Here is a 17,688-nt window from a genome sequence, read left to right as displayed (position 1 = left end):
CTTTACTCGAGAATGCTCATCTTTTGAGAGATGAAAACCTACTTGATTCAGCCATTAATCTGAAACTGGGAAGGAGATCGACATTTCAGCAGGACAATGATCCGAAGCACAAAGGTAAAGCCACACTGGAGTGGCTGAATAAGAAGAAAATAAATGTTCTTCAGTGGCCCAGTCAAAGTCCTGACTTGAATCCAATTGAACATTCATAGCGAGACTTGAAGATTGCAGTCCATCAATGATCCCCATCAAACTTGGCAGAACAAGAGCAATTTTCACATGAATAATGGGTAAAATTTCACCATCTCACTGTGCAAAGCTGGTGGAGACCGACCCAAAAAGACTCATAGCAGTCATTGCTGCAAAAGGTGATTCCACCAAGAACTTTGCTAAGAGGCTGAATACTTTTACAACCAGTCAATTTTGATTTGTAGATGTTCATTGCAGGTATCCCTGACAAGTAACCTTCAACGATAGCAGTGTTTAGTTTGATCCCTTTAGTTATTGATTAAAAAAGTTAATAATTCATCTTAATGTGGCATTATTGGGAGGGGTAAATACTTTTGCAGGCTAATGTGTGTATGTATGTATGTATGTATGTATATATGTATGTACATATGTATATATATATATATATATATATATATATATATATATATATATATATATATATATATATATACATATAGTTGCGAATTCGCGCCCGCCGGCATGCGAACGGGCCACGTAACTCGAATCGAGACACGTCGCCCACCGGACGGACAATTCAGTAGTGACCCTACGGGAACTACCGCCCGGAGCCAGTCACGGGTGGGGGTTTAACCTCACCACGATAGTGCCAATTGCCCACCCGCGCAGGATAGGGTTGCTCGCCAAATTTGACCTACCTAAGTACCTGCGCGAGTGGTCGACCGGACGATCGTACCACGCCACAGGCTGACTCCGGACACGAACCGCTTAAGCGGTTCGTTCCGTATTACAGGGATAACCAAGCGGAGTTATCTTTGGCCTTGACGGTTCCGATTAATTACCGGGCGTTTTAAACCCACTATCAATCCCTTATGTGATGCAAGATGGAGATTCAATACAAGGAAAAGACGAAGTGAAACGGGAAAACAGTTCACACAATGCACTTTATTTACACACACACAGACAAGAACGTATATACAGCCATACAGTCATGCAACAAAAGCAAGAACTACAACCGAATATGACTTACTCGGGCACAATTACACAGTTCTAGTTGTCAGACGGCGCTACACACACACATTAACACAAAAAGAAAAGAAAAGAAAAGTAGTAACTTCCTTGCGCGCGTCGAGTCCTCCTCCCGCGACCTCAGCTCCCAGCTCCTCCAGCGTGGTCGGTGAGCTCATGCTTCGCGCCGGCACATGTTGGCCGCTCGACGCCACGGACGGGGTTTCCGGCGCTATCTCAGCGCGGATAAAGGAGGGGAACCGTTGATGCTCGGGGTCGGGAGAGGGGAATGGCAGACGCTCCGTCCTGCCAGCGGGGTCTCGGGACCGCACCGACAGAAGACCTTGGCACCAACAGAAGACCAGACTAGACCACCAGGCGAAATGAGCCAAAACGATCGACGAGACCAGCTCCAGGACGAAGAGAAGAGCCGAACGGCGAGACCAGCTTCAGGACGAAGAGAAGAGCCGAACGGCGAGACCAGCTCCAGGACGAAGAGAAGAGACCAACGGCGAGACCAGCTCCAGGACGAAGAGAAGAGAGCGCACCACGCCCGTGTCCGTCCTTTATGGAGCGGGGCTCCACCCGTCACTCCGCCCCGTTTTTGGCTCTGCCTCTCCTCTCACCCTTTCGAGAAGCTCCTCGAAAAGGGGCGTTGCCTCCTCACGGCCGCCTCACACCCCGTATCCACCAATCGCCAGCGAGCTCTCGCAGCCTCTCCCGTCAGCCCGCGGCGCCGCAAAAAAAGCGGGAAAACTCGCGCGCCGTTGTAGGCCTTTCACGGGGCCTTCATTTGAAGTCTTCGGACAGTCTAAAATAACGATAGAACAGAAAAACGGCTAACTCAAAGAATCGCAGCCCGATAAATCACATATATTCCCTGTATACAACGCGTTTGGGCTAACTACACATGAACTTACCGATATATCTCACCTGAGGACTCTTTATGGTGTTACGCAAATTTCCACAACCGTAATAATATCTATGTATGTATGTAGGTATGTATGTATGTATGTATGTATATATATATATATATATATATATATATATATATATATATATATATATATATATATATATATATATATATATATAGAGAGAGACACAGACAGACAGACAGACAGACAGACAGACAGACAGACAGACAGACAGACAGACATCATTTGCTTTGCTTTGTACTGCGCTGTGCCTGAGAGCTTCTTGATTTACCTGTGGATCAACGAATGCTTGGATTACACTTGCCTGCCGGTTGGACATATATTGATAAGACCTTTGTGTTTTGTGATTTAAATCTTTCCATGGAATTTCAATTATTTTTGCTTTTTTCCCCTCCCTCCCCATAAATTTTTGTTGTCATGTCTGTTTTTACTGCATGTTACACTTCCTTGTATTTCCTTCACTGCCATCTTTGTTTCCCATCCAATGTTTTTCAAAGCAGCCAAGCAAACGTACAAGTTTCCCATTTTCACCAAGGAATTTTGTCGCCAGTTTTTGGATGAACTCAATAATTTTGAATGCTCAGGCTTGCCAAAAGGGCGTCCCAACTCGATGAATCAGCATGGGGTAAGGTGGGAAACCTGCACATTGTAACATTTTTGGTTGGATTTCTGAATTGCACTGTGATCCCGTGATCATTTTTATTGTGGTATTCTGAAGAGTACATTTGATAAACATTATATAATTCCAAGAAATTATTTGAAAAACATAATATTATATAAATTCCAAGAAATCACACTGCCATTATTACTTGCAAAATTGAAGATTCGCATGTACAGTATATTGGTTGGCCGGGTCTGTTATTCTGTCTGTTTGTATGTCATTCGCCTACAGATCACATTTTTACTCATCTTCACGAAATTTAACCACCTGATAGAGGTAGTCACAATCCAGAAGCTTATTATTTTTGAGGTCAAAGGTCAAGGTTACATAAATCGTCAATGTTCATCCAATTCACCTGATGTATATGTATATACTGTACTGTATATACAAGTCTAAAGACGACAATGGTTCACGAGCGGTATTTGACGATGTAGATTGTTCCAGAAGTCAAAGATGAGACAATGTGATAATTTTTGACCAAGTTATAAAAATGATCAACATGATGTGGTACGGGTGACAGGTTATCAGCTACAAAATGTCGAAAACCCGGTTCCGTTCAGCAACTTTCAAAATTTGACCTTTGCACAACCTTTAAAGGTCACAAAACATTGCTGTGGACATTAAAATAAGGAAACAGGAGATGGGCTATCGCTTATTGGAGTTAGTTCGTCGAAGAAGGTCGAAAACCCGGTTTGATTCCCACAACTTTGAAAATTTGAGCGTTGTGGCCTTTAAAGGTCAAAGGTCAAGGATTATGACCTTTGGTGCAAAACTTCCTCTGGAACATTCCAGGAACAACATAACATCATATAGGCTATATGGCATTTCGCATTCCTCGGATTATCCATACTTGAATGAAATCAGCGTAAAAACAAACTTGAAGGGAACGCCACGGGAAAACTGGCGGGAATCGGGAAAAACGTAAATGATGAAAGTTGTCATACTCGAAGAGCACTACTTGCATACCAACTTTCATTCGAAAGAGTTGAAAACCATAGGAGCTCGATGCCCAATTTATTGATTTTTTTTGACATTTTCTAAGTTTGTGACCTTGTGACCTTGACCTTGGGACGAAAATGAAAAATCGAGCTCCGTGGGGCTATGCAGGTGCCATTGGGCTAAATAAATACTGAAATCCCTGCCAGATTCGACAAACCTCCTCGGAGAAGATGTAACTTGAAATCGGCTACCCCCTAAAAACACATGTTATTTGGGCGTGGCTTCGCCCAAAATGGGCACAACACGCCAATTCTCAGAAAGACACAACTCGATCATGATATAAACCTCCCACCCAAATTTTATCAGGATCGGATCAAAACCCACGGAGCTATGCTCGGGACAGACAGACAAGCCAGTAGGCGGATATGGGTAGTCGGCCGTTGCTCAGCAACGGAGGAGTTCATAGCAACGGTTCTTTCTCACACCTAACTAGGACATACCATGAACCGACCATACCAGTTTCATGTAAATCTGACTCATAGTCTCTGAGATATAACGAACTTCGTTTTTTTTATTGTTTTCGACCAGGGTTCATTCAGTCTATCTTCTCCGACAGTTTTCATAGGATCCGGCTGGAAATTTTTGACAATATGGCTGAATGTACTGCCCACTGTCGCTCGTGGCCCAATTTTTGATTTTCGAAAAAATTATTTTTTTATGATTTTTCAAAAATTTCAAAGTCCTGTTGCTTGGCAACGGTGGTGTCCAGAGCAACGGTTCTTATTTGCACGTAACTTGGTCATGGTATGAACCTACCAACCAAGTTTCATCAAAATAGCCATTGTATTAACTGAAATCGCCATTTTAAACACTGATAATAAATAAAGGGTAAAACAAATCTCAAAAAAAATTTTTGGGAATTTACTTTTTTTTCGACCAGATCGACCACCCAACAGACAAACATATCGACGGAAAAAGTGATAAGAAGAGTAGAACAAATTTCACATTATTTTTTTTTTTGAAAATTTTTTTTTTCGACTTGATCGACTACCCAACAGACAAGCCAGGAGGCGGACATGGGTAGTCGACTACCCAATATAATCTGATTCGATGGGGAATGACCTGAGGATTAAGCACAAGAAAATTCATGATTCTCGCTTCAATGGTTAATGCTGCAGATTGTTTTTTCGTTAAAATACCCCCACATTTAGAGGTTTTCGGCCATTGCGAGGCAACGGAGGGGTCCATTGCAACGGTTCTTTCTCACACATAACTAGGACATACCATGAACCTACCATACCAGTTTCATGTATATCTGACTCATAGTCTCTGAGATATAACGAACTTCGTTTTTTTCTTGTTTTCGACCAGGGTTCATTCAGTCTATCTTCTCCGACAGTTTTCATAGGATCCGGCTGGAAATTTTTGACAATATGGCTGAATGTACTGCCCACAGTCGCTCGTGGCCCGATTTTTGATTTTCGGAAAAATAAATTTTGTTATGATTTTAAAAAGATTTCAGTCCTGTTGCTTGGCAACAGTGGTCTCCATAGCAACGGTTCTTATTTGCACATAACTTGGTCATGGTATGAACCTACCAACCAAGTTTCATCGAAATCTCCATTGTATTAACTGAAATCGCCATTTTAAATACCGATAATAAGGGTAGAACAAATCTCAAAAAAAACATTGTTGGAATTTTTTTTTTTCGACTTGATCGACAACCCAACAGACAAACATATCGACAGAAAAAGTGATAAGAAGGGTAGAACAAATTTACATTTTTTTTTTCGACTCGATCGACTACCCAACAGACAAGCCAGTAGGCGGACATGGGTAGTCGACTACCCAATAGAACCTGATGTGATGGGCCCGTTCGATGGGGAATGACCTGAGGATTAAGCACAAGAAAATTCATGATTCCAGCTTCAAGGGTTAATGCTGCAGATTGTTTTTTCGTTAAAATACCCCCACATTTAGAGGTTTTTCGGCCGTTGCTCGGCAACGGAGGGGTCCATAGCAACGGTTCTTTCTCACACATAACTAGGACATACCATGAACCTACCATACCAGTTTCATGTATATCTGACTCATAGTCTCTGAGATATAACAAACTTCGTTTTTTTATTGTTTTCGACCAGGGTTCATTCAAAGTCTATCTTCTCCGACAGTTTTTATAGGATCTGGCTGGAAATTTTTGACAATATGGCTGAATGTATTGCCCACAGTTGCTCGTGGCCCGATTTTTGATTTTCGAAAAAATAATTTTTTTCTGATTTTTCAAAAATTTCAAAGTCACGTTGCTAGGCAACGGTTGTGTCCATAGCAACCGTTCTCTTGCACACAACTAGGTCATGGTATGAACCCACCCACCAAGTTTCATCGAAATCGCCATTGTTTTAAGGGAGCACTGTACCGAACAGACATACATACAGACAAGCCGGTAGGTGGACATGGGAAGTCAACTACCCAATAGAACCTGACACAATGGGCCCGTTCGATTGGGAATGACCTGAGGATTAAGCACAAAAAATTCATGATTCTAGCTTCAAGGGTTAATGCTGCAGATTGTGTTTTCGTCAAAATACCCCCACAATTAGAGGTTTTTTTGGCCGTTGCTAGGCAACGGATGGGTCCATAGCAACGGTTCTTTCTCACACATAACTATGACATACCATGAACCTACCATACCAGTTTCATGTATATCTGACTCATAGTCTCTGAGATATAACGAACTTCGTTTTTTTATTGTTTTCGACCAGGGTTCATTCAGTCTATCTTCTCCGACAGTTTTCATGGGATCCAGCTGGAAATTTTTGACAATATGGCTGAATGTACTGCCCACAGTCGCTCATGGCCCGATTTTTGATTTTCGAAAAAATACTTTTTTTATGATTTTTCAAAAATTTCAAAGTCCTGTTGCTTGGCAACGGTGGTGTCCAGAGCAACGGTTCTTATTTGCACATAACTTGGTCATGGTATGAACCTACCAACCAAGTTTCATCAAAATAGCCATTGTATTAACTGAAATCGCCATTTTAAACACTGATAACACTGAACAACAAATTTCAAAAAATTTTTTTTACTGGAGATGTGTAAAGTGATTAAGACTAATTTGGGTACGCTGATTTCAAAAATCATAACCGTTTTGCTGCATCACGTCAGGATTTTCAGGAACAGAAATATTCCCATTGCCTAGAAGTCAGGATTTCAATGAAATTTACATATGTCTTTAACATGTCTATTTCGTACAATTGTTGTTAACTTGTGTTATATTTCTTTCTTTCAGATAAAGATGAGTAGGCGTTCCTGTACCAATCATCCTGACAACTTCTGTTATGTCTGTGGTCGGTATACCAAAAAAGATCAACAGCGAAGTATATCTACAGCAGTGAAAATGAAGGCCGCCTACTTTCACTACTTCGGGTGTAAGGTGGGGGACCAAGAACAGAGCTGGGCACCACACATCTGCTGCACAAGCTGTCACACAACCTTGACTCAGTGGTTGGTGGGCAAGCGCGCGAGCATGCCATTTGCGGTGCCCATGATATGGCGTGAGCCGCAGAATCATCATGATGATTGTTATTTCTGCTGCACAAGCATCGGGCCGGCTTCAACAAGAAGAATAAAGGTCACATCAAGTACGCTGATCATGCGTCTCTGCTCGTAAACCTGTGCCTCATGATGACGAGAACCCCGTTCCAACACCTCCAGCTGATCAGAACATAGCTGTAAGCAGTGGTGAAGAGGATGGTGATGATGAACCTTTTGAACCCGACACTCAAAAATCACACCTTCTGAACCAGGAGACTTAAATGATCTTGTAAGAGATCTCTCGCTGTCAAAGGCGAAGGCAGAGCTGCTTGGATCAAGGCTGCAGCAGTGGAATCTACTTGAACCTAACACCAAGATATCCTTGTTCAGAGCACGTCACAGAGACATGGCTGAGTTCTTTGAGATGGAAGACACGATGACATTCTGCAGTGACATCAACGGTCTGTTGAAAGAACTTGGGTGTGATCACGATCCTGCAGACTGGCGCCTCTTCATCGACTCGGGGAAGAACAGCTTGAAGGCTGTTTTGCTCCACAATGGCAACGAGAAACCATCAGTCCCACTGGCTCACGCGTTCGGCATGACAGAGACCTATGAGACTATGCGGCAGCTGCTTGATTCCATCAAGTACAATGACATCAACTGGCACATCTGCGGAGACTTGAAAGTGGTGGCGCTGTTGTTAGGGCTGCAGTCAGGCTACACGAAATACATGTGCTTCCTTTGTCTCTGGGATAGCAGAGACGACAAGAATCACTGGACGAAGAAAGATTGGGAAGAGCGAAAAGAGCATGTACCTGGTCGACACAACGTGAAGCATGTCGCCCTTGTCGACCCAGCCAAGGTTTTCCTTCCACCACTCCACATAAAGCTCGGCTTGATGAAAAGTTTTGTACGGGCAATGGATCTGAATGGGCATGGGTTTTTATACCTCAAGGAAAAGTTTGGCAACACCTTGTCGGAGGCCAAGATCAAGGCTGGTGTCTTTGTTGGACCGCAAATCCGACAGATTATGAAGGACGAAACTTTTCCGACAACTCTAAACCCCAAAGAGCTGGCAGCGTGGAGGAGCTTCAAAGCTGTGACGGACAACTTCTTGGGGAACGACCGCGCGGACAACTATGAAGAAATAGTGCAGCAGCTGCTGGAGTCCTTCAGGAAACTTGGCTCCAGGATGTCCCTGAAAATCCATTTCCTACACCAGCACCTGAACTTCTTCCCTGACAACTTGGGAGCAGTCTCGGACAAGCACGGCGAGCGATTCCACCAAGAGATTTCACTCATGGAGACGTGTTACCAAGGGCGGCACAACCTGAACATGATGGGCGATTTCTGCTGGTTCCTGCATCGTGAAACTGACACAGAGCAGCACAAACGCAAAGCCAAATGCCTAAAGCATTTTTAATTACACTCTAGTGGAGTTTTTCTGTAATTTCTATAATTTTGAAGCATTCATGATGAAATAAATGAATAAATGAATTTTTGTAAATTTCATTGAAATCCTGACTTCTAGGCAATGGGAATTTTTCTGTTACTGAAAATCCTGACGTGATACAGCAAAACGGTTATGATTTTTGAAATCAGCGTACCCAAATTAGTCTAAATCACTTTACACATCCCCAGTAAAAAATTTTTGTTGTTCAGTGTAATAAGTAAAGGGTAAAACAAATCTCAAAAAAAATTTTTTGGAATTTACTTTTTTTTCGACCAGATCGACCACCCAACAGACAAACATATCGACGGAAAAAGTGATAAGAAGAGTAGAACAAATTTCACATTATTTTTTTTTTTGAAAATTTTTTTTTTCGACTTGATCGACTACCCAACAGACAAGCCAGGAGGCGGACATGGGTAGTCGACTACCCAATAGAATCTGATTCGATGGGGAATGACCTGAGGATTAAGCACAAGAAAATTCATGATTCTCGCTTCAATGGTTAATGCTGCAGATTGTTTTTTCGTTAAAATACCCCCACATTTAGAGGTTTTCGGCCGTTGCGAGGCAACGGAGGGGTCGATTGCAACGGTTCTTTCTCACACATAACTAGGACATACCATGAACCTACCATACCAGTTTCATGTATATCTGACTCATAGTCTCTGAGATATAACGAACTTCGTTTTTTTCTTGTTTACGACCAGGGTTCATTCAAAGTCTATCTTCTCCGACAGTTTTCATAGGATCCGGCTGGAAATTTTTGACAATATGGCTGAATGTACTGCCCACAGTCGCTCGTGGCCCGATTTTTGATTTTCGGAAAAATAAATTTTGTTATGATTTTAAAAAGATTTCAGTCCTGTTGCTTGGCAACAGTGGTCTCCATAGCAACGGTTCTTATTTGCACATAACTTGGTCATGGTATGAACCTACCAACCAAGTTTCATCGAAATCTCCATTGTATTAACTGAAATCGCCATTTTAAATACCGATAATAAGGGTAGAACAAATCTCAAAAAAAACATTGTTGGAATTTTTTTTTTTCGACTTGATCGACAACCCAACAGACAAACATATCGACAGAAAAAGTGATAAGAAGGATAGAACAAATTTACATTTTTTTTTTTCGACTCGATCGACTACCCAACAGACAAGCCAGTAGGCGGACATGGGTAGTCGACTACCCAATAGAACCTGATGTGATGGGCCCGTTCGATGGGGAATGACCTGAGGATTAAGCACAAGAAAATTCATGATTCCAGCTTCAAGGGTTAATGCTGCAGATTGTTTTTTCGTTAAAATACCCCCACATTTAGAGGTTTTTCGGCCGTTGCTCGGCAACGGAGGGGTCCATAGCAGCGGTTCTTTCTCACACATAACTAGGACATACCATGAACCTACCATACCAGTTTCATGTATATCTGACTCATAGTCTCTGAGATATAACAAACTTCGTTTTTTTATTGTTTTCGACCAGGGCTCATTCAAAGTCTATCTTCTCCGACAGTTTTTATAGGATCTGGCTGGAAATTTTTGACAATATGGCTGAATGTATTGCCCACAGTTGCTCGTGGCCCGATTTTTGATTTTCGAAAAAATATTTTTTTTCTGATTTTTCAAAAATTTCAAAGTCACGTTGCTAGGCAACGGTTGTGTCCATAGCAACCGTTCTCTTGCACACAACTAGGTCATGGTATGAACCCACCCACCAAGTTTCATCGAAATCGCCATTGTTTTAAGGGAGCACTGTACCGAACAGACATACATACAGACAAGCCGGTAGGTGGACATGGGAAGTCAACTACCCAATAGAACCTGACACAATGGGCCCGTTCGATTGGGAATGACCTGAGGATTAAGCACAAAAAATTCATGATTCTAGCTTCAAGGGTTAATGCTGCAGATTGTGTTTTCGTCAAAATACCCCCACAATTAGAGGTTTTTTTGGCCGTTGCTAGGCAACGGATGGGTCCATAGCAACGGTTCTTTCTCACACATAACTATGACATACCATGAACCTACCATACCAGTTTCATGTATATCTGACTCATAGTCTCTGAGATATAACGAACTTCGTTTTTTTATTGTTTTCGACCAGGGTTCATTCAGTCTATCTTCTCCGACAGTTTTCATGGGATCCAGCTGGAAATTTTTGACAATATGGCTGAATGTACTGCCCACAGTCGCTCATGGCCCGATTTTTGATTTTCGAAAAAATACTTTTTTTATGATTTTTCAAAAATTTCAAAGTCCCATTGCTGGGCAATGGTGGTGTCCGTAGCAACGGTTCTCATTTGCACACAATTTGGTCATGGTATGAACCTACCAACCAAGTTTCATCGAAATTGCCATTGTATTAACGGAGCACTGGACCGAACAGACAGACAGACAAGCCGGTAGGCGGACATGGGTAGTCGACTACCCAATGGAACCTGACGCGATGGGCCCGTTCGATGGGGAATGACCTGAGGATAAAGCACAAGAAAATTCATGATTCTCGCTTCAAGGGTTAATGCTGCAGATTGTTTTTTCGTTAAAATACCCCCACATTGAGAGGTTTTTCGGCTGTTGCCAGGCAACGGAGGGGTCCATAGCAACGGTTCTTTCTCACACATAACTCGGACATACCATGAACCTGCCATACCAGTTTCATGTATATCTGACTCATAGTCTCTTTGATATAACGGAGCCTGGTGTTGGCGCAGTGGTTAGGGCAGCGGCTTGGGATCCAAAAGGTCCTGAGTTCAAGCCCCATTGGGCCACTGAATTAATACACCATGGGGGTTGACTCAGCCTGTCATCCTTCCGAGGTCGGCGAAATGAGTACTAGTGCACTGGGCCGGTGTATACCCCGGTTAAAATAGGTGTACCATATCCCTGTGTCGTAAGAGGCGACCAGGGTTGCGTCAGGAAGGGCATCTGGCGTAAAACATGTGCCAAATCACTATGCGGATCATACGGATGGTCCGCTGTGGCGACCCCGAACGGGAGCAGCCGAAAGAAGAAGGAGTCTCTTTGATATTACGAACTTCGTTTTTTTTAATTGTTTTCGACCAGGGTTCATTCAAAGTCTATCTTCTCCGACAGTTTTCATAGGATCCGGCTGGAAATTTTTGACAATATGGCTGAATGTACTGCCCACAGTCGCTCGTGGCCCGATTTTTGATTTTCGGAAAAATAATTTTTTTAGGATTTTAAAAATATTTCAGTCTCGTTGCTAGGCAACGGTGGTGTCCATAGCAACGGTTCTTATTTGCACATAACTTGGTCATGGTATGAACCTACCAACCAAGTTTCATCGAAATCGCCATTGTCTTAACTGAAATCGCCATTTTTTTATTTTTATTTTTTTTTGTATACCTTGGTCGAGGCTCGTATGAGAGCTAACACACAACTCACAGCAAGGAGGCATGAGACAAGAGGGGCGGGAGTGGAAGGGACAAAACAGTGGGGAACAGACACATTAGGTGAACTGTGGAAGGGAGAGGGATGGGGATGGGACGGGGAACATGGCGAAGAGAAGATGGACATTTCAGGGACTTTCAGAAGGAAAGCAGGAGAAATGAAGGAAGTGGGCTTGGGTGGATTATCGGGGGTAGAAAAGATCGAGGATTTGGATGGGGGAAGATCGATCTATAAGAGGTGGTGGTGAACAGCTGTTTTGAAAGCCTGGAGGGAAGAATGGGAAAGAATAGAGTGAGGAAGTTTATTCCAAAGGCGGGAAAAAAGAGGAATGAAAGAGTGAAGATGAGCAGTGATTCGTGATTTTGGTAGTTTTACCAGAAGGGGGTTGTTGGCGGACCTTGAGCGCCCTGTGGAAATGTGGTGGGGACAAATCGCAGAGAGAGCAGGGGGGGCAAGGCTGGAGAGGAGTCGGTAGAAGACAGAAAGACCACCGACCAACCTGCGGTGATTGAGTGAGAGGCCCAAAGACTCAGCTTCATTGCGGGAGATGCCGATGATCTTAAATGCCCTGGTTTCGACAGCGTGAAGCCGAGAAAGGTGGGAGGCAGGAGCACCAGCCCAGAGGGGAGAGCAGTACTCCATCAGGCTACGGACAAAAGCTTTGTAAGTGGTCAGGAGCTCAAGAGGGCCGAGGAAGGACTTAGCACGACGGAGGATTCCCAGTCGGCGACTGGCTTTTGAGGCGAGGTTGGAAATGTGACTTTCCCAGGAAAGGTCATGGCAGATAGGAAAACTTTCCAGGAAAGGCCTTTCCCAGGAAAGGTCATCCCAGGAAAGGAAAGGTCATTGAGGTAACACCGGTCAACGAGCCATTTTAAATACTGATAATAAGGGTAGAACAAATCTCAAAAAACATATTTTTGGAATTTTTTTTTTCGACGAGATCGACTACCCAACAGACAAACACATCGACGGAAAAAGTGATAAGAAGGGTAGAACAAACAAACAAACAAACAAAGATAAGAAGGGACCGCAGGGGGGCCCGAAGGCGAACGTGCGGCCAGACGGACGGTAACGAGTGGGTTCTTTTTTTTTTCCCAGTTCTTTTGTGTCGGCTTGTCGAATTGCTACGGCGAACATAGAAATGAAAAAAGTTATAACTCCGCGTTATAATTCCACGGCGACCCCTACGGCCTGTAAAATATAGCCAAACGGCGTAGGGCCACCCTGAGGCCACTGCAGAAACTCTGCGGCCGCCGCACGTTTCTGTCAATTCAGAGGGCGTACGGCCGCCGTATCCTCGCCGTAGAGCAAATGTGACTTACGCCTAAATAGTTCTTGTCAATTCGATGAAAACACAAATGATCGTTAATTTATCGAACACAAATAAAATGAATATTCCCAACAGGGTCTTCTCAATTGTGGCATGTCACATGGGTTTTTATCAATATTGTGATATGGAAAGAATGTTTTCGTTTTGTCAAACTGGTTACAACTTAAAATGTTTCACCGAGAGGTCCAAAAAATGCTTTGAGTACAAAAAAGGTTGTGACTAATTCCCTGACATGATTTTACATTCCATGTCGCTTCTAATAAAACCCATCTTCTTCAATAAACATTTATACTGATTTAAGTTTAATTCAAAACGGAATGCAAGAAAAAACCTTGGAAATATGAATTGTTTGTTGTTCATTAAACAAGTTCTGCTTTTGCATTGCGAAAAGCAAAGCCCCACCAAGATAAAATCTTTATCCTACAAAACCATGCATTTTGTCAGGTCAGGTTCGATCTGTGACCTGCTACAGGTACCATGTAAACCTGTACTAACCTGTTCCATGGTCGGGTTGTCGGCGACTAAACCGTCTCCCCCACCAGGTTTTCTGGTGAGGGGGGTGTTTGGATATGGACACCCAGCAGGATTAAAAACAAAACCTGTCAAAGGGCGGAGGAGCTCCTTGTGAGCCAACGGCCATCCATATCTAGTGCCCAACTGTGTCTGCGGACGTCCTCCTGCAGTTGGGTTACTTCTTATTAGGAGGTTGGTGGCAGGATTTGCACTCCGGCCACCGTAAAACCCTTCATTCCGCAAAACGCAAAAAAATCTGAAAACCCACTCCGTGGGAATACCTCCTGCGCAGCTTCCCTTCGCAGGGCAGCTCACCGGATGATGGGATTGGGGCAAAGCCTTCGGGACCCCCAATCTTTAATGAGAGGAGGGAAACCACGGGGTAACATCCCTGGGTCAGATTGCGGGAGAGTGTGTCGGAGTGGTGCTGAGGTGTCGTCCACCAGACGGCGGTCTCCTTGGGTTAACCTGAGGCGGTCCCTTCGGGTGGGTGCCTGGAATGTCCTATCCCTAAGAGAGGATGATCACCTGTCTCTGTTATCATCTGAGCTCAAGCGTTTGGACATCGGGATTGCAGCTCTCTCTGAGGTTCGGAGACCGGATTGCGGCGAGATAATGGTGGGTGGTTACACCTACTATTGGTCTGGTCGCTCTGATGGTTACCATACCCAAGGAGTTGCTGTAGCTGTGTCCAATAAGCTGACCCCAATGATAATTGAGGTAACACCGGTCAACGAGCGTATTATGAGATTAAGGATTCGTCACTCCTTAGGTGTCATTTCCCTGGTCTCTGTTTATGCTCCGACTGAGGCGAGTGATCTCACCGTGAAGGATGCATTCTACGCCACACTCGAGTCTGTGGTTGATCAGTGCCCCAGACGAGATACGCTTCTAGTCTTGGGGGATTTCAATGCATCGACTGGAACTGATAGGGATGGTTATGAGGTGTGTGTTGGTCCCCATGGGTCAGGAACTATGAACCAGAATAGCACTAAGTTCCTTGACTTTGCAAGAAGTCATGGACTTGTCATGGCTCAGTCAATTGCAATTAGGGTGGCTGGTTCATGGTTTCAGCGCCCACAAGCTCATCGCTGGACTTGGTATTCCAACGCTGGCGGTGTGGCAAAGGAGATTGATCATGTCCTCATTGACGGTCATTGGAGGATGATCCAGAACTGCAGGGTCTACCGGAGTGCTCAGTTCCTCAATACTGACCACAGGCTTGGTGTAGCAACTCTAAAGCTGCACCTTAAATCCTGGAGAATGTTACCATCCCAGCCTCGGCTGGATGTTGCCAAGCTCAGGGATGAGAGAGTAGCTGATGAGTTTGTGAACAGGCTGAGTGGACACTTGGGGGGTCTGGGTGCTTTGGGGGGTCCTGAAGAGTTGTGGAGCGCCTTCAAGACCACCGTCCTTGATGTTGCCGGTGGATGCCTTGGAGCTCACCACAGGGCAAAGAAGAATTTTGTCTCTCAAGGGACACTGGATACCATTGACCAGAGTCGCAGGGCCAGGCTGAATGGCAGAGCTGAGCTGTTCAGGGAGCTGAGGCGTAAAACTGTACGTGCACTGAGGGTGGACAAGGAGGCCTATGTGCGAGGAATCTGTGAGGGGGTAGAGCATCACATGTGGACAGGTGATTCTCGTCCCGCTTACAGGGGAATTCGCGCATTACGTTCATCCAAGCCCATCCCTCGGAGCACTGCAGTTCGAGCAGAGAATGGTCGGCTCTTGACAGAGGAGTCTGAAGTGAAGGCCCGCTGGGCCGGTTACTTTGAGCGGTTGTACCGGGCTGATCCCCCAGCTGTCGAGTTGGACGTCAAGGGTGTTACAATCCCTGTTGCTGACCCTCGAATCAACTGTGGTCCACCTTCGCTTGTGGAAACACGGGCTGCGGTGAACCGGTTGAAACGGGGCAAAGCTCCCGGGATCTGTGGCATCCATGCTGAACTTCTCAAGGCTGGTGGAAATGCTGCACTCGTGTCGTTGCATGCAGTTTTGTGCTCTGCCTGGAACACAGGCATCATCCCAACTGACTGGAAGAGGGGCCTTGTTGTCCCTCTCTGGAAAGGAAAGGGTGATCGCCAAGACTGCAACAACTACCGAAGGGTGACGCTGCTCTCAGTGCCGGGCAAGGTCTTTGCTCGGATAATTCTTGATAGGGTTCGCCACCATCTGCTTGAGCACCAGCGTCCAGAGCAGTCAGGCTTTACACCAAAGAGGTCAACGATTGACCATATCCTTGCACTTCGTGTCCTCACCGAACGCAGACGAGAGTTTCGGCAGGGGCTGCTTGCAGCCTATGTTGATCTCTGTAAAGCGTTCGATTCAGTGAATCGGGATGTCCTCTGGAGGATTCTTGGTCTTCGTGGGGTGCCACCAAAACTGATCGATCTGATGTCTGAACTCTACTCTGGTACTGAGAGTGCTGTGAAGTGTGGTGGTACCATCTCTGACTTATTTCCAGTTGTTACTGGAGTTCGTCAGGGATGTGTACTTGCCCCCACACTTTTCAGCACTTGTATGGACTGGATTTTAGGGAGGATGTCGGAGAGATCAAGTTGTGGTGCATCGTTTGGCAATGTCAAGATCTCGGACCTTGATTTTGCAGATGATGCAGTCATCTTTGCGGAGACTTTAGACATCCTCTTGGGGGCCCTCGAGGTGCTGAATGAGGAGTCGGAGCCGTTGGGATTACGGGTTTCTTGGGTCAAAACTAAGATCCAGGCTTTCGGTGACATCTTGGATGCTGCTGTCCTGTCTGTGTCTGTTTGTGGTGAGGATGTTGAGGTCGTGGAGAGATTCACTTACCTTGGCAGTGATATTCATGTCTCTGCTGGCTGCGAGTCAGAGGTCAATAGACGTCTGGGTCGGGCCTGGGGAGTCATGGATTCACTGGATCATGGGGTGTGGCGCTGCCGGTACCTGTGCGGGAGGACGAAAGTCCGAGTCTTCAGGTCCTTGGTACTTCCAGTCTTGCTCTATGGGTGCGAGACTTGGACTCTGACCAAGGATCTGAGATGGAGACTTAATTCCTTTGGTACCAGGTCTCTTCGGTGAATCCTTGGCTATCGCTGGTCGGATTTTGTGTCCAACGAGCGGTTGCTGAAAGAGACTCGGATGAGATTTGTTATCTGCACAGTCCGTGCGCGTCAGTTGCGGCTGTATGGACATGTGGCTCGTTTTCCTGACGCTGATCCTGCTCACCAGATTCTCTCAGCGAGGGAGTCTCATGAGTGGAGGAGGCCAGTGGGCCGACCTCGTTCCTCATGGTTGCAGCAGGTTGACCATCATCTCAAGGAGATGGGGATGGGCCTGGCATCTGCCTGGGGGATGGCCAGACGGAGGCCCCTGGAGTACCGGCGGAAAGTGGACGCAGCGACGCGCTGTTCTGGCATATGCTCCCATACCTGACCTGACATGCATTTTGCAAGAGCACCCAGGCTTCACAGTTTGTTACTAGATAAACTTTCAACAGGCTTAGTCAAATTAATATACTGCATTTGGATTTGCAATTTTTAATGCTTTTGATTTGAAAACTACTTCCACACCCCTTAGACCTTTTAGACCATTTGAACTTTTTACAACCCTTTATACGGCACTTTTTTTGAACTTCTCACCCTTTAGACCTTTACACCTCTTTTGTATACATAGTCAAGGCTCGTGGAAGAGCTCTTACTAGTACACTGAACGGATCAGCAAGCTTTGAGCG

At 44.9% G+C, this 17,688-nt stretch overlaps 1 protein-coding gene across 6 annotated transcripts in view; it reads left to right on the top strand.

The window, feature by feature from the left end:
• OGFOD2 (2-oxoglutarate and iron dependent oxygenase domain containing 2) overlaps positions 1 to 17,688 on the top strand; it is a 66,421-nt gene that overhangs the window by 19,764 nt on the left and 28,969 nt on the right. For 4 of the 6 annotated variants that reach the window (XM_085860170.1, XM_085860174.1, XM_085860172.1 and 1 more), the window contains one exon: positions 2,630 to 2,757. In XM_085860170.1, the coding sequence (XP_085716296.1) occupies positions 2,630 to 2,757 (128 nt within the window). The remainder of the gene's footprint in view (positions 1 to 2,629; positions 2,758 to 17,688) is intronic. The other 2 variants (XM_085860171.1, XM_085860173.1) reach the window with 1 other exon arrangement.

This window comes from Eptatretus burgeri, chromosome 16, assembly GCF_056783735.1.
Source record: "Eptatretus burgeri isolate ZD-2024b chromosome 16, Ebu_testis_v1, whole genome shotgun sequence".
NCBI lineage: Eukaryota > Metazoa > Chordata > Myxini > Myxiniformes > Myxinidae > Eptatretus > Eptatretus burgeri.
Note: the sequence above shows the minus strand (reverse complement) of the source record. Positions and strands in the feature narration are given on the sequence as shown.